Here is a 24,488-nt window from a genome sequence, read left to right on the forward strand (position 1 = left end):
TCCCACCCCCCACCTCCTTGGCAACCACAAGTTTGTATTCTATGTCTGAGTCTGTTTCTGCTTCTGTATTTGTTCTTTTTTTTAGATTCCACATATGAGCGATCTCATACGGTATTTTTCTTTCTCTTTCTGGCTTACTTCACTTACAATGACATTCTCCAGGAGCATCCATGTTGCTGCAAATGGCGTTATGCTGTCGTTTTATGGCTAAATAGTATTTCATTGTATAAATATACCACATCTTCTTTATCCAGTCATTTTTTTATATATATAAACATTTTTTATTGAGTTATAGTCATTTTACAATGTTGTGTCAAATTCCAGCGTAGAGCACAATTTTTATACGTGAACATAAATACATTCATTGTCACATTCTCTTTTGCTGTGAGCCGTCACAAGATCCTGTATATATTTCCCTGTGCTACACAGTACAATCTTGTTTATCTATTCTACATTTTGAAATCCCAGTCCCTTCCCACACCCCATCCCCCTGGCAACCACAAGTTTGTATTCTATGTCTATGAATCTGTTTCTGTTTTTTATTTTTGTTTGTTTTTTTTGTTTTGTTTTAGATTCCACATATGAGTGATCTCATATGGTATTTTTCTTTCTCTTTCTGGCTTACTTCACTTAGACATTCTCCAGTAATATCCATGTTGCTGCATATGGCGTTATGTTGTCGGGTTTTATGGCTAAACAGTATTCCATTGTATAAATATACCACATCTTCTTTATCCAGGCATCTGTTGATGGACATTTAGGCTGTTTGTTTCCATTGTCTTGGCTATTGTAAATAGTGCTGCTATGAACTATTGGGGTACAGGTGTCTTTTTGAAGTAGGGTTCTAGAAGGTTATAAAGTTGAGAGTAGAAAGCTTCCCTTTATCTCATCCACCCCGACCCACTCCCCAGGGTTAACCATTGTGAACCATTTGTAACAAACAGGATGATATAGAGCTGTATTGTTCTGTGATTTGCTTTTTCCAGTTAATGCAGCCCGGTGACTACCTGTCCGCATCAGCTGGTCTGGTTCAACCTCACTCTTTCTCAGGACTTGTGATATGTCATAGCTGATTTAACTGTGTTGCCTACCAATGGAAACTGAGTTTACTTCCTGTTGTTGTATGTTTCACTCTTAGAAGCATGCAGTAAACATCCTCATACATAAGCTTGGGTATTTCTCTCAGGTGATTTTGGGAACTATTTTCAAATGGGTAATTGCCAATATATCCACTACTTGACTATAAAGACTACTCCATTTTCTGATTAGCGACTTCACCGTCAGAGGTGGCTCTTGGGAAGGGTAAATCCTGTACAATGATTCTCAAAACTTGGGGGGCCTTGGAAATACCTGGGAAGCGTAAAGACACAGATGCCCAGCTGCTTCTACCAGAATCAACAGGGTGGAGCACAGGTGAGTTTTGTTTTTATAGTTGTTGATGTGGGATTTGGAAGCAGCTCCCTGGTCCTGCTGGTAAGCCACAGAGCCCTAGCCCAGTTTCTGTTTTCACCGGGAGCTCTGTGATTGTAGCCGGGAAGAAAGGATGGAGTTTGCTCTGTGTGCCCTCTGCTGGTACTGCAGGAGCAGACCACACATCCAAGTGGAGGCTCTTTCGCGCCAAAGCTGGTGGGAATCAGGGCTATTGCCTCCCACTGTGCAGATACTTCCGGGCACTGATTTTCAACCCAGGCGATGCATAAGAATCACCTAGGGAACCTGGCCATGGGCCTGGGCAATGGAGTTTTTTGGTTTTTTTTTTTAAAGGTCTCCAGGTGATTCTACACACAGAGCCCAGGCTGGGAACCTATTCTTTAAGGGGGAAAAAAAAAACTGACCCAGGAACATGGAGGCCTGGTTTTATTTCAGAAATTCCCAGACCGGCTACATTGCAGAATTAGCCTCAAGCTTGACAAAAAAAAAAAAAAAAAAAGAAAGAGAGAGAAAGGAAAGAGAGAAACGAAAGAAAGAAAGAGAAAGAAAGAAAAGAAAGAAAGAAAAAGAAAGAAAAAGAAGGAAGGAAGGAAGAAAAAAGAAAGAAAAAAAGAAAGAGAAAGAAAGAAAAAGAAGGAAGGAAGGAAGGAAGGAAGGAAGGAAGAAAGAAAGAAAGAAAAAGAAGAAACAGAAAAAGAAAGAAAGAAAGAGAAAGAAAGAAAGAAAAAGAAAGGAAGGAAGGAAGGAAGAACGAAAGAAAAAAACATTCTGGGGACACATCCCAGACATAATCAGAATCTCCACGGGTAAGGATGGCTTAGGTAATTGCTTACAAGTAATCTAACAGACCTACTGGAGTTAATTTTTGATTTTAATAAGTCAAGGTCAAATCATTAATCCCTCTTAAGACATGTTATAGGCACACAGTGTGTCTTAGGGGGAAGAGGCTCACAGTCATTGAAGGGCCCTGATAAACAAGTGAGGGAAAGATAGGGGCAAGAACCCACAGTTCTGGATAATTATATAATCAAGTCTTCTATGTAGTTGAATCCTCACTACAACTTCTTAAGCATAGATAGTAACACCCTGTTATTATAGAGGAAGAACTAGAGCCATGGAGAGACAGATGGAAACTTCCCTGTAACATCTACGGAGAAAGGCTTTCAGGCAGAAGAAACTGCCAACTCTAAGGCCCTAAGACCAGAGGGTCCTTGATTATTGGAGGAAGAGCAAGGGAAATACAGCTGAGTGAAGCCCTGAGTGCAGAGCTGTGGAAATTCGTGCCGTTTGCCCTGAAGAGCCGGCATTCTGAGTGGGTCTGAGGCCCCCTGGGCCCACGGCCAGGCTCTGGGTCAGACATCACATTGCACACATGGCCCGTCTATTGAGGAAAAGCACAGATGTGCCCTGGCTGTCAGTGGGTACCAGCAATCCTAACATCTGAGGGACACGATCACACACTCCCCAGACCACTGTCTCTGACGGGCAGGAATCAACACACAATGGGAATGTAATGGAGGAAACATCCATAAGCCTCTGTCCTTTGACTTCAATCTTTAACTAAAAATGAATACAAATTAAAAAGTGCTGTTTCCTATTATTCTTGAAAGTTCCCAAACTTTCTCTCAATGTTCTCTTTCTCTGACCTTCAAAGGCTTCTCACAGTGATAAGGGTCAAATTCAGGGACCTCGCTTTAGCAGAGGCAAGCCCCTATCCAGGGCAGAAGCACACAATTACTGCTTTCCCTGGGCTGGACAGAGCGGTGAGTAACACTTTCCTCCTCACTCCTGGGGTCTCCTTCCCCATCCTGGGCGTCCTGGGGCATGCTGGCTCCTCTCCCAACCCTTGCCCCCTCCTCTTTCACTGCACTATCCCATCTCTAACTACCTACAAGCACTTAGCTCCGTCCTCCCTCCTCACCTAGACACTGGAAGCCCCACAAAAGCAAAAACCTTCTATGAACTGCGGTGCCCTTAGCACCCGGCACAAGAGGTTTGGGCAGGATGACTGGCTGATCTGGAAGCCTGCAAGAACAAACTGTCTTGAATTATATGCGTTTTTGCAGGAAGATGGAATAAATTCTGGGGAAATGAAATAAATTAAGATCTAACTTCTTTCATATTATCTTGATTATAAAGTTCCTTTGCTCAAAATGCCATTTTCAGTCTACACAGAGGAAGGGTCTCTCCCCATATATTTGATATTTTTCACATTCTTTATAGCAACGAAAAAATGGAAATCATTTAAACAGTAAAGGTTACAGAACCGGCTACATCCGCTCAGTGAATATTTTATAATTACTGTTTTTTTTTGCATAAAAAAGTATCTAAATGAAAAAAAATCAAGTAATCTGGGACTTCTGTTTCTGGGACTTCTGTTTTTATCTACTTGTAAGGTATGTTGCCTGTTTTCCCCCCAATTTTATTCATATATTGACATATGACATTGTATTAACTTAAAGTCTACAACATAATGATTTATATATGTATATATTGCAAAATGATGACCATAATAAGTTAGCATCTAGCATTTCAACAGTTACAAGTTTTTCTTTTTTGTGACTGAATATTTTTAATGAATGTTTATAACTGACATAGTCTTATGTTATAACATGAAGCAAAAAAAAAATTTCAGGTACAGGAAAACATCTATGTTTTAATAAACACTGGAAGCACAATGAGATACCACCTCATACCCATTAGGATGGCTATTTAAAAAAAAAAAAGATGTGCATAAACTGGAACTCTTATTCATTGCTGGTGGGAATATAAAATGATGCAGCCACTATGGAAGTCTGGCAAGTTCTCCAAAAGTTAAATGTAGAATTACCATATGGTCCAGTAATTAATTCCATTTCTCAGAAAATACCCAAAAGAACTGACAGCAGAAACTCAGACATCTGTACACCAGTGTTGACAGCAGCATTATTCACAATAGCCAAAAGTGGAAACAATCAAAATGTCCATCAACAGATGAATAGATAAGCAAGGTGTAACATACACATATATAATTCTGCCATAAAAAGGGAATGAAGTTCTGACATAACATGGATCAACCTTGCAAATTACGCCAAGTCAAAGAAGCCAGACATAAAAGGCCATATAGTATATGAATCCATTTATATGAAACATCCAGAATAAGCAAATCCATAGAGACAGAAAGCAGATGACTGGCTGCCAAGGACTGGAGAAAGGGGGGGTTGGGGAGTTACTGTTTAATGGGCACAGAGTTAGTGGCTGGGATGATGAAAAAGTTCTGGAGATGGAGAGTGGTGGTGGTTGCACAACATTGTAAATACACAATACCACTTAATTGTACACTTAAAAATGGTTAAAAGGATACATTTTTTATGTTTATATTTTACTACAGTGAAAAAAGACTGGAAGGTCACAAAACAAAATTTAGTTATTGACTTTTGAGTGAGAATCATAAAGATCATGACTTCCTCTTTACTGTTATAAATTACATGATAAATATATTACTAAACATGTATTACTAACGACAGGGGGCGCTGTATGTAGCTGGCTTTGGTTTGTAAAGGATCGCACCAGCACCGAGTTCACTGACTTGATCACACTGCAAGGCCTCCCTACGTGGGAGCCCCTAGACCTCCGGGTGGTGAGCTTGCCTGGACGACAACCCTGTCCCAGTGGCTGTGCAACGACCTGCTGGCAGGTGGAAATGACCCACCTGTAGGCTTCGTCCCAGTCCCCTGTGCTGCTGGGTCCACCAGAGGGCGCAGCCCAGGGCTCAGGAAATCCCTCCCAATTGCCTGGAAGCCTTTCTGGGCACCCTCACCTCTAAACTAACAGTGACATTTATTGTTTATCTTCACACCATCCCAGGGGACAGGGAGGATTTTTCCATTTTACAGATGTAAAAACCAAGGTTCCAAGAGACTTAATAATCTGTCCTAGGACGGAGCTCTGAGAACAGACAGACCCAAGCCTTTTGGCTCCTCCCACACCTGTGTTTGTACAGTTTGAGTGAACTTGGCATAGATTCCTCCAAGAACTGGCTCTTAACAGAAACTTCTGGCCATCATCTGAATGTCGTACACAAGTGCAGTTAAGAACGTGCACTCAGGGCTAGTAACCACACTACTAGGTTTTCTCCTGTGAATTTCCTCATTCCAAAAGATAAGTTCCCAGGGACGCTGGCAAAGTCTCCAGCTGCCGGATCCCCTTTCCCAGCCTCGCTCACCCCCTCTGCCCTCCTGCGGGAGACCCTTCACTTGAGCCCATCCGGCATCCCAAACACCTGCGTGAAACGCTTTCTGTCCAGGATGCGTCCGTAGCGCAGGGTGAGGTAGAAGGTCTGCTTCCCACTGTACTGCTGGATTCGCATGAACAGCTCCTGAGGCCGATCTCTGCTTTCCGTCATGGGGATGACGTCGGCCACGGGGCAGTAGGTGTCCTGTCGCCGGCCCCAGAAGGTTAGGTGGGCCACCCGCAGCACGGTGCCCGACTCATTCACATACAGGATGCCCACCAGCCTCCGGAAGAAATGGCTCATCCAGCACAACATGGCCAGCGCGAAGCCAGCTATGCCGCCTGCGAGACACAGGGAGCTGAAGGTCATGAGGCCCTGGGAGTACCAGTAGAGGCCAGGTGGCAGGGCCACCACTGTCAGGGCTGTCTGAGCCACCTTGAGCCGTGACAAGTACCCGAAGGCCCTGATGGCATCAAACCGATAGACCATCTGAAACTTCTCTGTCTCTGTGCCTGCTGGTTTCTCCTTGGAGGTGGGCAGCCTGCTCCCAACCCACCTCCTAGGATCCTGCCCACTGCAGCACCACAGCCCTTGGAGAGGCCTTCCCCATGCAGCTGTCCTTGGCAATCGTGGCACAGTTCGGAGGAGGGCAGCCTGCAAGGGAGACAGGGAGATCATTTCTCTCTCGCAGCTCAACCATGCTAACTCACATAACAGACATCTGCAAAGCATCTTACACAGAGGCTCCCCGCCAATCCTGTGAGGTTGGCGTTACAGCCAGAGATAAAAAGAAAGGTAAGCTAGATGCTTTTACCTCACGTGATCTTCACAAAAGCGGTTGTGAGATGGGAACCACTACTGCTACTTGACCACTGAGGTAACAACCCAGAGAAGGTAAGAAGTTTACCCAAAGACACACAGCCAGCGTGTGGGGCAGTCTGACTTTCAAACCGGTCCTCCTTCCTCCAGGCAGTTCAAGCAGGCAGGTATAGAAAAGGAGGCACAGCCTTCATTCATTGAACAAATACCTAGGAAGGGCCAACCCTGGACTGGGCACTGGATCCATAAGCCTGTGTGAACATTTCCCCAGGGACGAAAATAAGTCACTGTCCTAGTGGCAAACAAATCCGCTATTCATTATTATGACGGACTTTCCAATTCTTGGTCAGGTTAAAGCATCATCTTGGGGGCAGAAGGAAAACGCTGTTTTCTTAGCCTAGATTAGGAGAAGAGGAGGGAGGAATGGAGGCGTCAACCCGTGGCACAGGGTTTTACCAGGTGCACAGTTCTACACCTTGAAAAGTGCAGTGAAAGATAACTTCGGGCGATGGAGGCGGATCTGGGTTCCAGTCCTGGCTCCTACAATCACTAGCTGTGGATCCTCGGGCAAATTACTCCACCTCTCTGAGCCCCAGTTTCTTCATCTTTCAAAGTGGGGATCCAGAACATACTGAATGAGGTAATAGTTTTAAAGCCCTCGAATCCACTTGATGCACGGTGAATGCTCAGTGAGCTTTAGTTGCCACTGTAGTTGGCCCACGTGACCCGAGCACAAAAGAAGGCCGGGAATACCAAATCGTAACCCACGCGGGAGGTCCCTCCTGCGTATTCTCCTTATCAGAACCCCAGGCCTGACCCCGACCCCCAAAACACCTCACCTCCCTCATTGCCGCCACCTGCCTTCTTACCATGGCCCTGCTTCCTGCTGCCGGAAGTGAATCCCACCTACTCCCGGAACCCTAGGAGAGGGTGCTCGGCCCCAATAGGATAGCGTAGAGGCGCGTTGCATTCTGGGACCTGTAGTCCAGGGCGGATAGCCGCCGCTAATCGCAGGCATTGTGGGAGTGGATTCTCCTCCTCCCGGCGTACCTTGCGGCACGGGGGGCCGGACCCGGAAGTTCCGGGCCGAGTTCCAGGTGCCAGTGAGTCCTGTAAGGTACGCGTGGAAGTTGGGGTTATGGCGGCACCCGGGCCAGCGCTCTGCCTCTTCGATGTAGACGGGACCCTGACGGCCCCGCGGCAGGTAAGCGGCGCCCGGCGGCCTGGCGGCAGCTGGTGCAGAGCCCCCTGGTTCTCCTAGACGGGGTTAACGACCGACCAGGTGGGCGACCTGGGGCGGCTAAGGATCTTCTATCGCCCCTGGAGCGGCTGAACTCTATTCTGAGTTCCTTGGAAAGATTAGATGGAAGCTTTGACCAGCTCTTCAAAACCTCCGGGTGCTAGGAGAGATGGGACGGGCCTGGGTTGGAAAACATCGTTCTGGAGTCTCACCGCCAGCCCTAGGTTTGAACACCCAGCTCAGCCTCTCTACCAGCTTTTGTGCCCTCCTCAGGCCTGTGCCGGTAGCCTGATATGAAAAACATAGGTTTCCAAGTCAAATAGACCTAGTAGAGTCTCAGCTTTTCTGTTCACAGCTGTGTGGCCTTGAGCAAGTCATTTAACTTCAGAGCCTCAGCATTTGTGGCTTTAAATGGGGACATTACCTGTTCCGTAGGTTGTATGTGGTGGGGGGAGGTGGAATGAAATCACGTAAGTTCATGAAAGTGTCCTGCATACAGTAGGCTGTGTTCAATAGTATTTGATAAATGTTAGTCTCCACCACCACTCCCTTCTCTAGCCCTGCGGTGGACTGGGGTGATTGAGGAAACCTTGATTGTCACAGGCTGTCTGCTGAGAGCCTCCTTGGACTCCTGGAAACTTGCTTCCCATTTTCAGGTTTTGCTGCCACAGGCACCAACAGGTTTCATTTAGGATTAACTTCTGTGATGAAGCACACTCTTACCTCCCCCTTGCAGCACAAATTAGTGCCTGAACACCAGCCATTTCAACTTGAGATTGGGCCCCAATGGCCTCGCTGTCTTCGAGTTCACCTCTACCCTGTTTAGTTTTGGCTGGGTGGTACCAGGGGTGTGCTCCAGAATTCCACATCAAATGTCTGTGACCTTAGACACATTTTACCCTTCTGAGCCACAGGTGTTGTGTATCTAGTGATGATACTAAGCTGCAAGTTCTCCGAAAGCCCTTTCTGACTCTGAGATTCAATGATCAGCACACTCCTGTAGGTTGTTAAACGTCCTTAGTGGTCTGGAGCAAGGTCAGCAATTCATTGTTTGTAAAGGGCCAGATAGCAAATATTCTGTGTTTGCTCACCGTATGGTCTGTAGTAACTACTCAGCTTTAATGCAAAGCAGCTGTAGACCATATGTAGACGTGGCGTCTCTTTGTTCCAGTAAAACTTTGTTACGAAGAAAACAGGTGCTCAGTTTGGCCCAGTGGCCGTGATGGTCTAGGGTTTACATTCCAAGCCTTTTTACACAGTATCATTGGACCCTCTCAGCTTTCTCCCTATTTCATCCCAAGTAGGATAGTTGTTTTTTTCCGTTTTAAACATAAGACTCAGTGAAACCATGAGCTTGATTTTGCACAACAGATCTGGTACAAGTCTCTGGCCTCAGGGTATTGTTATTTGCTAAGTTTGCCATTTTCTGCCACTGCACTAAGGTGGAGGCTGTTCTGGTTACTAGGTATGCCATTCAGGCAAATGCATCTGATTCCCAGAAGGAATCAGTATATATAAACACAAAAATGAAATAGCAGCGAAACCAGGCAACCCACAGTGGAGTCCCTTAAAACATTTAAAACATGATATTCTTTGGTGAACGAAAGTAATTTTTACACTAAAAAAAAAATCTGATTTAAAAGAGAGTTTTTATGTGCTGGGTGCTCTAGATGAAAAGTAAAAATATTTTAGCAACAGAACTATTCCCTTCTTCAGTACACGCATTCTCAAACAGTGATAAGCACAAGAGAATCCGGAAGCAATAGAATGGGTTATCTTTTTTTTTTTTTTTTTTTTTTTTGGCGTTAGTGATTGGTTTATTTTTATGAGAATAATTTAAAAGTTCAGTTCAGGAACTGTCAGATAAGTATTAGTGTAGTTACTACAAAATTGCTGATTGTATCTAATTAATGACTGAAGCCATACATGTGAATCTGTTTGATTTTTATATGTCCTATACAAACTCTAGGTCAAATTAATACTCTTTCCCCTCTAGGTACACATTACACAAACACAGACATATATAAATCATTAGAGTCAACCAGTGCATTTTAGTATATTAAATAGCTTAGATATTATAAGTCAAACATTTCTGTTTCTTTAAAATCAGAAGAAACTGAAGAGTAAAATGAAGATACGCATTATTGTCTACTGGAAACATTCCTTGATAGGCAGCATAGAATGGGTTATCTTTTCTTGCAGCTGCTGAAACAGGATATGACCTAAACAGGTAAAATCTAACAAGAGTGGAGTCCAGAGCCTTGTACATTTCAGTGTTTCAGTAGAACTTTGCTGTTCTGAGTACTCTCCTAAGAAATGCCATTGCATCTAAAAGCAGTTGAGACTTAGAACAAAACCGTGCGAAGAGAAACAGGGCATAAACCTAGATGAAGTGTTTTGCAACTTTCTATCATGGAAAATATCAAACATACAGAATTGCTGGAGAAAACAGTCCCCAGAACAGCCGTATTCCCACCACTTAAATTCAACAACGATTAAGATCAATTCTCTCTCTCTTTTTTGATCTTTGCTGTACCACTTCCTATGCTGCAGTCATAACGGTACTTCACCCCTAAATATTTGTGCAGGCAGCTGTTGAGAACTAGGACATCTGTGGGAACCACAGCATCGTCATCACACTTAAGGGAACTACCACCAGTTCCCTAAGACTGTTCTATACCCTAGTCCAGGAGTCGGCAAACTCCTTCTGTGAAACACCAGATAGAAAATGGTTGAGGCTTCTCAGGTCATGTGGTCTCTGTCACAACTCAGCTGTGTTGTTGTGGCCACAGACACTGTGTAAATGAATGTATGTGGCTGTGTCCCAGTCACACTGGACAGAAACAAGCAATGGACCAATTCTGGCCCTATTTTGCTAACTCTTCCTCTACTACTCCCATCAGTTTTCCTTAATCATCCCAAAAAAGTTCTTTATCATTTTTTTCCCAGAATTTTTAACATTTTTCCATCTTACTTATAAGCTTTTGGCTCTTTTTCTGTGCTTTATTTTCTCTGGGATGCTTTATAAAGAATTCTTTGTAATTATCAGCACAGGAGTCACTTAGAAACATCACAGCAATTTTGCTGCATGGTCATGTTGCTCCTGATACCTCTCCTGCAGTGAGGGGTAGTTTAGATGCTTTATTGTGGTCACAAGCAGCTGGGTCTTATTTCCTGTCAAAAAGTATTTGCTGCCACTTGGAAGTGAAAAGGTGCCTCTGCAGCCCATTCATGTTGTAGAACACGTCTGATGGCTTGACCACTATACCATTTATAAAGCTCATCAGTGCGCACAAGGGTCAGGATGAGATAAAATTGTACCCTGAGGCTTCTGTCTGAAGATGGAAGTGTTGTGTTTGCTGTTGGTATTTGCATTTTTATTTATTATTGTGTTGTTTTTTTAATTAAGAAGGAGGTAATTGGGTTTATTTATTTTGTGGGGAGGTACTGGGGATTGAGCCTAGGACCTCATGCACGCAAGGCATGCACTCTACCACTTGAGCTATACCCTCCCCTACTTTTTAAAATTTTATTTATTTATTTGGGGGGGTAATTAAGTTTATTTACTTCTTTTTTTAGTGAAAATTTTTATATTTAGAATTAGCCAGCTGGACTGAGTTTAGACGATTCCAGTTTTGTTGGCAACATCCAAAGCATCATAGTCAGGAGCCAGCCGTACATAGGCCTTCTTCTCTCCATCAGGCCTATCAGGGTATTGACTTTAGCTACGTCAGTGTCATAGAGCTTCTTCACAGCCTGTTTGATCTGGTGCTTGTTGGCTTTGACATCCACAATGAACACAAGTGTGTTGTTCTCTTCTGTCTTCTTCATAGCTGGCTCGGTGGTCAAGGGGAACTTGATGATGGCATAGTGGTCAAGCTTGTTTCTCCTAGGGGCACTCTTCCGAGGATATTTGGGCTGCCTTCTGAGCCGCAGTGTTTTGGGCCGTCGGAACGTGGGTGATGTCCGGATCTTCTTTTTTTTGTGGCTGTGGATGCCTTTCAGCACTGCTTTCTTGGCCTTCAAATCCTTTGCTTTGGCTTTGGCTTTGGGAGGGGCTGGGGCTTCCTTCTTCACTTTCGGTGCCATCTTCGTGAAAAAAGGCTTTACTTATTTTTTTAGAGGAGGTGCTGGGGATTGAACCCAGAATCTTGTGCACCCTAAGCATGCACTCTACTACTTGAGCTATACCCTGCCCTGCCCCGTATTTGCATTTTTAGTATTTTGCAATCACAGATGTCTTTCCCACTTCCTCCCGTTCTGACATCAGTTCTCAGTAAAGCACTTGGGGGAACTGTGGGACCCATTTTCACTGTCATTGACTCAGAGGCCACTAGGTTTTGTCTGCTAGGTGAAGATTCCATGAAAGATATAGAATAGACTGCACTCTTATAAGCCCTTCTATACAATTTTATTTTATTAATCATACATTTGTATTGCTCTTTAAAAAAGTATTTTTTAAGAAAAAGAGAAGATTGAACTCAAGATGTTTTTGTACTGAAGTTAAGCAGGTGTTTTGTTTTTAATTTCTGGTAACTGTATTTGTGAAGATATTCCATGTAAGTGTAGAGTTAAAATTGCTAAAAGTAGTGAAATAAGACTATCAAAAATTCATTGTGATTTGTCTTAACACCAGGATGTCTTTTCATTTCAGTTTAAAATAGCTTGCGGGGGAGGTATAGGTCGGCAGTAGAGCGCATGCTTAGCATGCATGAGGTCGTGGATACAGTCCACAGTACCTCCGCTAAAATAAACAAACCTAATTGCCCCCTTCCATCCCAAAGAAATTAACACAGCATTGTAAGCCAACTACACCTCAATTTAAAGAAGAACATTCATTTAAAAAAAAATTATTTTGAATTAGCACACCATTGGGAATTTAACTGGCATAAAATTGCACCACTGAGGCCAGTGCCTATACAGGAGCTTTTCTCTCAAAAATCTGGTGCTCTTACTCTTATGCTTTCTGTTTGTATAATTATTATAAATCTGAACTTCCTCTTTAATTTCATTATATTGTATTGGGGGTTTTGTTTTTAATTTTTTTTCCAGTGGGGAGGTAATTAGGTTTATTTATTTAGTTCTTTGGTGGTGATACTGGGGATTGAACCCAGGACCTCGCGTGTGCTAAGCATGAGCTACCACTGAGCTATACCCTCCCCCTTATGTTGTTTTGTTTTAAAATCAACAGCTTAAATCCATAAATGGAGTACAGTGTAGTATTTGAAAACAATGTGCTAGATCTACATACATTATGGAAAAGACACCACAACTTAGCGCTGAAAAGCAAGATACTGCACAAGTCACAGAGTGAGTCCACTTGTGCTTCAAAAAGACCTGTTTTGGGGGAAGGTGGGGTATAGCTCAGTGGTAGAGCGCATACTTAGCATGCACAGCGTCCTGGGTTCGATCCCCAGTACCTCCATTAAAAAAAAAAAAAACTTAAAAGACTTTGTAATGTGTGCCTGTGTTTATGTGTGTTATGTCTTCTATGTGTGCCTATAGACAAGTATATAAATGCACAGGAAAATAGCTGGAGCCAGCAGTGCATAACAGCTGTTAGTAGATTACTTGTGTCTTTTAAACTAGGTAAAAATAAGTCAAATTTAACAAGGTTTTTCTGATAAAAAGTTGATGTCCCAAAATCCCAACCGAAACAGTTGTTCTTATCTGTGGACCTAGAAGCCGAGTTGGCAGGTAAGGGTTGTATTGCTCTTGGGATTTTAGTCTCCTGACTACTTTGTATTGTATTTTTTGATTTTCCTTTTTGAAATGCAGAAAATTACCAAAGACATGGATGGCTTTCTACAAGAACTGAGGCAGAAGATCAAAATTGGAGTAGTAGGCGGGTCGGACTTTGAGAAAGTACAGGAGCAGCTGGGAAGTGATGGTAAACTACACCTTGCTCGTTGCATTTTGGTGAAAGGTTAACTTCTCAGGAGGATATTGGGACCTGTAGCCATTAAGTATCCCAGGCAGCCCCGAGCCCTCATCCCCACGTGGCAGGCTTCCTGCTTCTTTGTACGGGGAAGCATTTTCTCTGCCTTTATTTTTCCTGCTTTAAATCCTCTCGGTACATTTCTGGAGTTGCTGGTGGAGCGCTTGCTGCTCAGATGCATGGGTAGATTCACCGAGAGACGGGCATCTGTGTCTTTGCCTGCAGTGCTTCTTGCTGCCCCTCTGGCCCCAGCTCAGGTGTTGAGGTGTCCTCTGGGTCTCCATGCCTCCCCTCTGCTGCCCAATTGCCGTGTTTCCCTAAGTTCCCTAGTCATGGGTCGCCCAGGCTCCTCCCCGACCCAGTGAACCAGAATCTCTAACCCCAGACCTCAGGAAGCTGGAGATTCTTTTTTCTCCCCCGACGTTGGGGAGCATTCGGTTGATTGATTGATTGATGGTACTGGGGATTGAACCCAGGACCTCTTGCATGCTAAGCATGCTCTCTACCACTGAGCTGTACCCTCCTCTCGGAGATTTTTATTTGCTCCTTCACTGACTTAATAGGTCTGCGGGGCCTGGGAATCATACTTTAGCAACTGCCGATAAGAGATTCTAATGCATGGCCCTGCTGGTGTAGCACCCTTGGGTTATTGGAAACTTTCGGTTACGTTCGTCTTGAAGACTGGGACTGTGGATTATTCACCTCTAGCCCCAGGGCCTCCAGGGTGCCTGGCCTATAAGAAATAGCGGGTGGAGGGATAGACGGGTTGATCACTCTTTTGGCACTGGTGATGTTCCAGCCTGATAATTCTCTGTTGTCGGGGGCTGTCCTGGGCACTGCGGGGTGTTTAGCAGCTTCCCTGACCTCTGCATACTTGATGCCAGTGGTGCCCCCACACCCAGTGTGACTACCAAAAATGTCTCCAGACACTGCCAGATGTCCTCTAGGGGGCGAAATCCCCCACAGGTGAGAACCACTGTTCTAGATGTAATATCTTACGGTCCAGATCTGTTATAGGGTGTGTTTACTGGATCACGTACTGAGAGAGTAATAGATGTAGTCTTGTAAAACTCTCTGTTCCACTTACACTTAATTTTCCTATTGGTGCTCCGCAGAAATGCTATAAACAACATAATGGGGCACATTAAGCCCCGGAAATCCTGTTACCTGGTCCTGATTGCCCTTTCTGCCTCTGGTCATGCATTTAACCACAGGCTCAGAGAGGTTTGTCAGTGTAGGACAGTGTCTTACCTTTCAGTATGACTCAGAACACCAGAATCAAAAGCCCACAAGCTGGGGGAAAATGGAAGACCCACCAGGATCAGAATCAGCTGGGGAGCTTGTTAAAATACTGGGGAGGGGGGGACCTAACACACAGCGCCTGGGAATCTGCGTTTTAACAAGTGCTGAACGTTGGAGGCTCCATTAAGATTTATGTGGGTGGTCTCCAAATCTGAATAAATACAAGAATCGCCCGAAGAACTTTAAAAAAAAGTCTGATTCTTAGCCTGGCCCCAGCAGATTCTGATTCAGAAGCCTTGAGGAGCAGAGCCTGGAATTCTGCGCATTTTCATCACTGCCCCGGTGATGCAGATGCACAGTGAGGTTTGGGAGCCCTCATTGGCTCCCATCCTTCCTTACAAACAGGCAGGCTGAAGGCAGAGACAAGAGATGACCCACCACCAAGTCTCCAATCTTCAGCCTAGATGTCATCTTTTACGTTTGTAACGAAGAGCCTTTTTTTTTTTAACTTTTTTTTTTGAAGAGTGATTTATTTATTTAGTTTTTTGTGTGTGTGGCGGGGAAGTAATCAGGCTTATTTATTTATTTATTTCTAATGGAGGTACTGGGAATTGAACCTACGCATGCTAAGCATGCAGTCTACCACTTGAGCTGAACCCTCCCCCCTGAAGAGCCTTCTTTTAAAACAATTTTAGGGAGCTTTTTTCCCCACTCTGCCAATCTGTAAAGATGAGATCGCCTTTCATAGTCATTCCTGGAGTTTAGCCATTTTATTGGTGATAAGTGTTAATCAAGAAATAGAGGGGATGGGAGGGGATAAATTTGGGAGTTTGAGATTTGCAAATGTTAGCCACTATATATAAAAATAAATTTTTTAAACAAGTTTCTTTTGTATAGCACAGGGAACTATGTTCAATATCTTGTAATGACCTTTAATGGAAAAAGTATGAAAATGAATATATGTGTATATATGCATGACTGGAACATTGTGCTGTACACCAGAGATTGACACATTGTAATTGACTGCACTTCAATTAAAAAAAAAGAAAGAAAGAAAAGAAATAGAAACACAGGTTTCAAATTACTATGTACAAGGTAGATAAACAACTAGGTTCTACTGTATTTAAAAAAAAAGTTGAAAACAAAATAGGAAAAGAAACACAGGTTTCATTTCATTACATTCTAAATTTTCTTCTGTTTGCAGTGGTTGAAAAATATGATTATGTGTTTCCAGAAAATGGCTTGGTAGCATATAAAGATGGGAAACTCTTATGCAAACAGGTAGGTTCTCAAGTATCCAAACGACTAAGTACTACCAGAAAAATGTTTTCTAAAAAGATTTTTGACGTTGAGTGCCTCTGGGGAGGTGTATTTGGAAGCTGAGTGGTAATGAATCTTCACCCTGTATTTTTTACATTTTGGGTGTTGAACCATGTGACTACTGCATATTCCAAAATATAAATTTTTATAATTGTTTTTTAAGGACACTTAACCTTGTATTTCTATGATGGTAGCAGAGGCTAGGCTAGGCTGCCTTGCTACAAGCATTTTGAAAGGTCCTGTGTAGCTCTTACTACCATTAAGATCGTTCTGTTCAGACATAAGAGAAGGCCCAAGTTTAACAAATGTATTTTCTCTCAGTGTCTGCAGATATCTTAATTGAATAAAAGCAGCAGTGATAAGCTCTTTGGGGCTTCCAGGAAGCACTTGAAAGCTAATGAATTCAAAGACCTTGAGTAATGAAGCAGAAAATGCTTTTGACTAAAGCCCTTTGTGGTTTGCCTCCTGTTTTCAACCAGAGGGAAAGGGAGAGGAAGGGAAGGCAGCAGGGCGTGTCCCCGTCACCACTGCATCAGCCTGGGGACCCTCGACCCATAGTGGCCGGGAACCTGGGTTTGCTGCAAAGCCATTTTGAAAGCGCCTTCCGCCATGTCAAGTAACTCCGGCATTTTCTCTCTCTAGAATATTCAAGGTCACCTGGGCGAGGCCCTGATCCAAGATTTAATCAACTACTGTCTGAGCTACATTGCAAAAATTAAACTCCCGAGGAAGAGGTGGGTGTGCTTTCAGCAAAGAGGCTGCGCTGGAATGTGGAGGGCGGTCACTTGGTGGGCTGGGGCTACTGGAAGTCCAAAGCCCAGTGCTTAGTAAGGGATCACTGGAAACCGTCAAGCCAGCTGTAGACGAATGATTATGGAAATGGTGGCACGTCCACAGGACGGAAATTGAAAACGATTTACGTCCTGAGGCTCTTAGTTAGGGGGCATGCCAGCGAAACAACAGTGTGCAAAAAGCAAACTCAGCCCCAGGTTGGGAGGTCTCAGCCTGGAGGCCCCCAGGCCAAATCCCACGCAGAGCCCAGTTGGGTTGGCCCCCAGCATTAAATACAATCTGAATCAGGCGCTGTCATTTAAAAATCTGATTTCATATTTTAAAATGTCTGGATTTCCGGCTTCTGTTGCATCTGAAGACCTGGCAGCTCGATGCCCCACCTCCTGTGTGGCAGCAGCGGGCCAGGCAGCACTGCCCCCGCCCAGCGCCCCAGCATTCCCGCCCTTGCTCTTTCACGGGCCTCTTGTCTCATTTTCCTGGCCTCTGTAGACATTTGGTTTGGGGACCTACCTCTGGCTCGGAGTACTATTATCATCTCAATTCCCATTTTTAAGAAGTAACAACACACAGTCATATGCGCACACGCCTACAGTTAGAAGATTGGCAGGAAATGGACCAGATGCTAACAGTGGCTATTTCTTGGCAGTGAGGTTACAGGAGGTTTCTTTGAAATGCTTTTCATTATCTTCTCAGTTTTCTGCACTTATACGTAACTTAATGCACTTAATGATTAGAAGAAGGAACATTTTCAGTGGCGATTGGATTTCAAGACGTGCTGCAGTTTTGAGGCTGCCCAAGACCTGTTTCCAGAATTCCTGAAACAGGTGCCCCCTGCTCAGCGCCTCCTCTCAGAGGCCAGGGGGCTTGCCCCTCTCTAATCTGTCCCAGGACAGGGCACAGTTGAGACAGGCTACCAGAGTCGATCTTTGTTGCAGCTGGGAGATGCATGTGTTTGTTATCCTATGCTGTTTACTTTTGTGTGTGTTAGAAGTTCTCCATGTAAAAGTGAACATGTAACATATCCCAGGTCAGTTCAGTCTTTGCTTTGGGCTAAGTATTAAGGCGAGATTGAAAAAAGGGTAAGTATACTCCTGTCCCCGAAGAGGACATCATCTATCGAGGGGGATCAGCGGGCAGAGCTGGAATTCCCAGTTAGCATGAGCTGCCCCTGGTGAATTCAGGAGGCAGCGCTGAGATTCTCCTTCTCAGCATTTGCCCACGTTTCTCGTCAGTGCTGACTCTGTGCCCCATGCAGGTCAGGCAGGGGCAGTAATACTTCAGAGCGTCCAGATCTTCGGGGAGGAAGTGAATGCTTGATAAACCTCCTTAATCCTGGTTTTTAGAACAGAAGCTTTTCTGCAGTGCGTCAGCCTCCCTCCCCGCCTTGGGAATAAGAGGAGTGATGTGTCCTTGAGTTGGAGGAAAACAATTGAGCTCTTTTTCTGACCATTTAGGACCTGTGAGAATGATCCCCAGTGCCCCGTACCCCAGTGTGCACATGGAAGGTGCCAGGGGCAGGCTGGTCTGTCCCAACTCCAGGGCAGCCAGGACAGGGGGTTTGAAAGAGCATCTCAGGTGCACATACGTTGTTAGACCATTTGCCTGTTTTTCTGCAAGTTGAGCACAGCAGGACAAGGACCCAGTGATGGGGGTTCCACTTTCTTTACCTGATGACTGATTGTTGCTTCCCACCAGTTTACGAGGTATGTTTGTTTTCACGAGGCTCTTCAGAGATCAGAGTGAGTGTCATTAGCCCTTTGTGAGGCTCAGAGAGGTGCCCAGGTCACCTCGTAAGTGGTGGCGTGGACCTGGACTCTGGTCCCCAGCTGCCCACCTGGCACGTGTCTTCTCGGGGTTTACACGTGGCTGGAGATCAGAGCTGTTTGGTTAAAAGAGCAGAAACGGTTCGGGGAAAACATTTCAGGAGCTCACGGGCATCGGCGTTTAGAATTGGAAGACATCTCAGAGTAAAAAATGCTTATGTTGGGTTTGTCAAAATAAGTAGCTTACTACTTAATTGAGTTTGTAAGAAACAACTTTGAGACCCTAACTGGAAACGTGGTGGGAAAATGTTTGTTTTGAAAATGTGTTTTTTAACATCTTCATTCAAAGTAATTTAAAACGTGTTAGGCTGTTTTCATTTCTGCGGTCACATCAGCCATCTCGTAGCAGCCTGCCCCTGGGTGACTTGCGCTTCCTCAGTTCTCTCTCAGGCTCACCAGGTCCCTCGAGCCTTTTTGCGTGTCGCTTTGCTTGGTGAAAATCAGCATGTTCACTAGGTCACCAACAAAGGTGTCTGGGAGATAAATTTTCAAATTCCTCGGGGAATTTGAAGAGCTGGTAATGGCTTTCCTGGCTCTGTTAACTGTATATAACGTTCTCTGCTCAGCAGCAGCACCACCGACAGACACACAATGTGAGCCACACAGGCAGTGTTTTAAGTTTTCTGTGGCCATGTTAAAAAGTAGAAAGGAACAGGTGGAATTAATTTTAATAGGTTTAACCCAATTTATCTAAAATATAATCATTTCAAACACTCAATATAAAGCATTATTGGGGGCAATAATTAGCTTATTTATTTATTTTTAATTTTTTTGTTTTGTTTTTGTGGGGGTGGGTAATCAAGTTCGTTTATTTATTCATTTGTGTATTTTTTAATGGAAGTGCTGGGGATTGAACCCAGGACCTCGTACACACTCTACCACTGAGCTGTACCCACCCCCCAATATAAAGCATAATTAATGATGATTATACTCCTTTTTCATAGTAAATCTCTGAACTCTCATCTCCGGTCGGATTAGCCACAGTTCAAGGCTCCGTAGCCCCGTGGGGCTCACGGCTGCCACATGGCTCAGCATGGCTCTGCCAGACGTTTATCTCAGCAGTCTCTGCCTTGGGAATTGCCCCACTTTGCAGCCTCTTTATAACGTAGCTCAGATAAATGATGTGTCTCCGGGACCTCTGTCCCCTTTTCCTCTCCAGGGGTACTTTCATTGAATTTCGAAACGGGATGTTGAACGTGTCCCCTGTCGGACGAAGCTGCAGCCAGGAAGAACGCATTGAGTTCTACGAACTTGATCAAGTGAGTCTTTCTGAAATATCCTGGGTTTGTGAAGACAAGGTGTGCAACACTGTGGCCAGGAATGTGTGCTTTCTAACACAAGAGATGATTGGTATCTTTTTGTTTTCCTTAGAAAGAAAACATAAGGCAGAAATTTGTGGAGGATCTGCGGAAGGAGTTTGCAGGAAAAGGCCTCACGTTCTCCATAGGTATTGTGCACTCAGACGGGTTGCACACTTTGGGAGCTGTTTGCCAGGAGTTTGTTGTGGGCTGGTGCACTCTTGAACTTGGACTGTGCCCAGTTTGCAGACGGGCAAGAGGGTTCAATGAGGCGCCCACCTGTAGGGGGAGATCACTCTCCTGCGTAATCAGCCAGAGTAGAGACTTGCCCAGTTAGGAACCACCTTCCAGGAAATGCTGGGTTTGGTTCTTAATTCTCACCCAGCAGGATTGTTCTTCCCCGTGATTCTTCTGGTTCAAAATAAGAACATCTTGCTTAATGAAGAATAGGAACTCATCCCCACGTGTTTGTGCAGAAGACGGTAACGTTGGTAACTCTGTAGGAGACAGGTGGGGTGGGGGCCTCTTAGATCAAGTAGCCTGAGCGTGCTCTGGAATCCTGTAATGTGTGAACGGCGCAGAACCTTAGAAGTCGCTTGGGTTGGTTTCACAAATCAAGAAACCGAGACCCAGAAAAGGAAAGGCGCTCGTCCAGGTTCACAAAGCTTCTGTTCACGACAGGCCGGCTCAGACGTTCCTGGTGACTGCAGAGCTGTTCCCGCAGGGCTGACGTCTTTGCCTTGCTCTTTGGTGGAAGGTGCCTGTCAGATGCTTTAAGTAGACCGATTTCTGCTGTGGGTGCTGACGAACCAGTTCTGAAAGCCCCCTCGTTTACCAATAGCATGTGCGTGCCCGAAAACAGAATGCAGAGGGATTCTGTATAAAAGTTGAGTGGGTGGCTTATTAAGTGTCCTTGAACTGGGAGATGAACATCTTCCTGACAAAACTTTGAAGGGGTTTTTATTGCCCAAGGAAGCGGCCTGTAAATCCCCTTCTGTGGGATTTTCATTTTCCTGTGCAGTGAGCGGGGATGCAGCCCGCTTCCAGGCCTTTCCACCGAGAGTGCGGTACAGCTCAAGGTGAGCGAGGCTGAGTGAAGCCGATGGCCGCTCTTTCACGATGTTTGCTCAGTGCTTCATGTAGACAGCAGCGCTCTCAGATGCAAATACGGGTCCCACTCTGAGTCTCTTATTTAGATTTTAGGTGAAATAATGTTGGAAACAAACATAATGCAAGAATTAATTTCTAGAACCTACCCCGAAAGCATTATAATTAGCAAACTAGGGTAGTAAAGATAACATTGACACTCCGGTTAATGACACGAGTGAACGGCACGTTGTTTTCAGTGACGTGTCATCAGCCTCCTTTTCACTTTGACCTTGTGTGTCTCCCTCCCCACTCGGCAGGAGGCCAGATCAGCTTTGATGTCTTCCCTGACGGATGGGACAAGCGGTACTGCCTGAGACACGTGGAAAACGATGGCTATAAGACCTATTTATTTCTTTGGAGACAAAACCATGCCTGTAAGTACGGAAGTGTTCGTGCAGTTTCATTGTTCAGTTTGGGTTTGCAGCAGGGAAACCGACAAACAGGGCTCTTTCCCCGGCACCCACGCTTTACCAGGCAGCCCAGCTCCAACCGAGCACTGGCTTCTGTCCTACGAGATGGGGTGACGGAGCCCCTCTCATCGGTGCTCAGACACCTGACCTCGCAGTGAAGGCAAGGATCGAGCCTTTCAGTTTGGCTTTGAATGAAGTGTCTCCCACCTCGAGTGCCTTCCAGAATATGACTCAGTGCTGTCGTCAGAGCCTCTTTGTGTCTCAAAGCCCTTACCGTCTTTTATTTTTCCACTGTATTCTTTTTCCTGGGGGCATTCATTTAGGTTGGACACTAGGAGTTCTAAATGGTAGGAGGACCAGAAATCTCATGAGTCTGAAATTCAGGAGAGAGAGGAGAGGCGGGCAATCAGTCCTGGACATCACACATGGGGTACAGGCAACAGTCCCTGGGGGCTGTTGGAAATCCCAAGTCTGGGGCCGAATCTAAACTGGGGACTGAGAGCAGAGCTGGCTGTTAAGAGGCCCGCGCCAGCAGGAGGAACACGTAGGAGGGGTTTCCCCAGAGCTACCGAGGCAGCAGAGCGGGGCTCTCCTTAGGACTGGTGGGTCCCCGAGGGGGCCCGGCGGAGAGGCCTTGCCACCATTGAGGCCCCGAGGAGGCTCAGCCCCGTGCCCAGCCTGGGGCCCCCTCCTTACGTTCCTCTCGCCCTCTGTTCCCCACAGTGGTGGGGACTACCTTGCCATCAGGCATCCTGTCTCCGGCTTTGTGGCCGTACTCGCCAGCAGGTGCATCAGAAAGCCTACATGTAGCGAGTTTTTAATCCCTCCCATCCCTGGTCCGCTCCAAAATACTTGCTGTTTTGCCAAGGTCTGTCCCGCACAGCCTTGCCTTTTTCAGTTAAGATCTTCACGTGCTAGTCTTCCAGCATGAAAGGGACTCCTGGGTGGTATAGTCTCATGTCTTCTGTTCAAAATTATAAAACTGGGGCTCAGGAAGGGTCACTTGCCCAAGGTCACGCAGCTAAATGACACAGCTGGTGGCCCCAGAGCAAGCTACCCACTCTTTAAATGAGCACACTTTCCCGTCCACAAGCAGTCTCTCGAGCTGGGTGGGAAAGGTTCGGACTAGTTCCCAAAGGAATGCGGTGCTTCTTGGGAGCTATATCTGTCAGGCTGTCTCTTAACGACAGAGAGAAGTGGTTTATAACCACCATCCTTTTGTTGAAACACTTTGATGCAGAAAAGCTTTGAATTCAGGCTTTGGGGGGAAAAAAGGCACTATCTGACATGATGTGTGTAGGAAAAGTAAGCTAATGAAATTACAGCCCCGGTCTGAGGCCCAGCCGGGAGCTTCTCCAGTCCTCCCAGCGTGGCGCCGATCCCTGCGGTCTGAGGACGGCTCTTCACACGGCCGGAGACAGACTCTTCTGTGGTGATGACACTCTTGCTGTATGTTGATAGCCATCTGAAGCCGCGGTTGGGACTTTGCAGAACAGAATGCAGTTCTTGAGATAATCAGAAAGACTTCTCTGGAGAGTTCTTCATTTGGGAGAGAGTTTTCTGTTTAACCCCTGCATTACCACACATCTGTTGTTACCTACTTTTAAAAACAGATGCTATTGAATGGAGGCCCCCCCCCATTTTTAATTAATATGCATTCATTGTAGAAAATTAGAAAAAATATGAAGAAAGTAAAAGTTACTTATAAATCACAGCTGACAGGCCTCCCAGCCTGTTCGCATGTATGTGATCCCAAACGTGGGGCCTGGCCGGTGCGTGGTTTTATTTTCTGCTTTTGTTCTCTTTAACGTACTCCATTTCCCCCACGTTAGTGAATATTCTTTGAAAACAAGATTTCAGTGGCCTTATAACATTCTGCCATTAGGTACAGTTTATTTACCCATTTCCCTAGTAGAGGCCCGTTCGGGTTGTGGGTTTTACTGTTGTAACTAACCCTGTGCTAATACCCTTGCGTCACCCTTTGCCCTCCTCTCTGGTCTTTTTTGTCAGTGGTTCCCTAGAAATGAGAGTTAGCAGTCCAGCCATCTAAATCTTTGAACAACTTTAGGCACAGAGCAGTCCAAATACTGGCTTCAAATTCATTTTCATATTCAGTGATAGACATTTTGAAAACTGTTTTCTTTTTTCTTTTTTTTTTTTTTTGAAAGCTGTTTCTTTTCTTTGTACCATGGCAAATGTTTTTGCTGGCTTCCAGGGAAACAGCACCTGAAGCTAAAAGCTGTCAGTAAAAAGCCATTTTCCTGCCAAGCTCAGCAGGCTTAGAAGCCTGCCTGACAGCCTCCCCTCTCCCGGCAGCTCAGCCTCCATCTGATGGGCTCTGATGTTACACTGAGTCCCCGTGTCATCTCCCAACCCCGCCCTACTCTGAGCACCTCCAGAAAGCAGAGTAAGAAGAGGCTGGCCCTTGCTTTTCTAAATCATCCTTCCCAGCAGCCACATCAGTGTCCATTGAAACCGAGCTCCGAGTCCAGCTTAGAGGCCCTGGGCCTGGCCCGGGGGACCTTTGCCACAGGGAAGGAGATGGCCCAGGCTCGGGAGACACACCCAGGCTGCTCTGCCTGGCTGCCTAGGGGGCTGTGCCTGACAGGTCACGCCCCGGCCTTTCTGAATCCCCAGGCAAGAGCGCTCCTGCTCGTTGAACGCTTTTCGTAAAAGGACATCTTGGCTTTAAGATCTTTGCGATGTGAAAACATTTGAACACTTCCTGAGCATCACCCACTGGATGGACTCTGACCGCACGGCTCACTCCTGTGGCTGTGAAAGGGCTACGGAGAGGGGCAGGACCCGAGACC

At 45.4% G+C, this 24,488-nt stretch overlaps 2 protein-coding genes and 1 pseudogene across 3 annotated transcripts in view; 1 reads left to right on the forward strand and 2 right to left on the reverse strand.

Annotated features, from left to right (window-relative positions):
• Positions 1-3,983: 3,983 nt before the first annotated feature.
• On the reverse strand, positions 3,984-7,399 carry TMEM186 (transmembrane protein 186). Of its 2 annotated transcripts, none has more exons than XM_014564216.2 (2): positions 7,333-7,399; positions 3,984-6,298 (listed from the first exon to the last, which is right to left on the reverse strand). In XM_014564216.2, the coding sequence occupies exons 1-2, from the start codon at positions 7,333-7,335 to the stop codon at positions 5,663-5,665; spliced, it is 639 nt and encodes a 212-aa protein (XP_014419702.1). In that variant the 5' UTR covers positions 7,336-7,399; the 3' UTR covers positions 3,984-5,662. The 2 variants fall into 2 exon arrangements, with proteins under 2 accessions (XP_014419702.1, XP_014419701.1); XM_014564215.2 differs by having other exon boundaries at positions 7,303-7,353.
• A 109-nt stretch (positions 7,400-7,508) lies between these two features.
• The window catches only part of PMM2 (phosphomannomutase 2), a 45,982-nt gene continuing 29,002 nt past the window's right edge, over positions 7,509-24,488 (forward strand). The window contains 8 exon segments of the mRNA XM_006190587.3: positions 7,509-7,667; positions 13,482-13,593; positions 16,088-16,164; positions 16,846-16,937; positions 19,978-20,077; positions 20,190-20,265; positions 21,523-21,608; positions 21,610-21,639. Of these exon segments, the coding sequence (XP_006190649.2) occupies positions 7,602-7,667; positions 13,482-13,593; positions 16,088-16,164; positions 16,846-16,937; positions 19,978-20,077; positions 20,190-20,265; positions 21,523-21,608; positions 21,610-21,639 (639 nt within the window). The 5' untranslated portion in view covers positions 7,509-7,601.
• LOC102504697 lies at positions 11,308-11,808 on the reverse strand (annotated as a pseudogene).

The sequence above is a fragment of the Camelus ferus genome, chromosome 18, assembly GCF_009834535.1.
Source record: "Camelus ferus isolate YT-003-E chromosome 18, BCGSAC_Cfer_1.0, whole genome shotgun sequence".
Classification (NCBI taxonomy): domain Eukaryota; kingdom Metazoa; phylum Chordata; class Mammalia; order Artiodactyla; family Camelidae; genus Camelus; species Camelus ferus.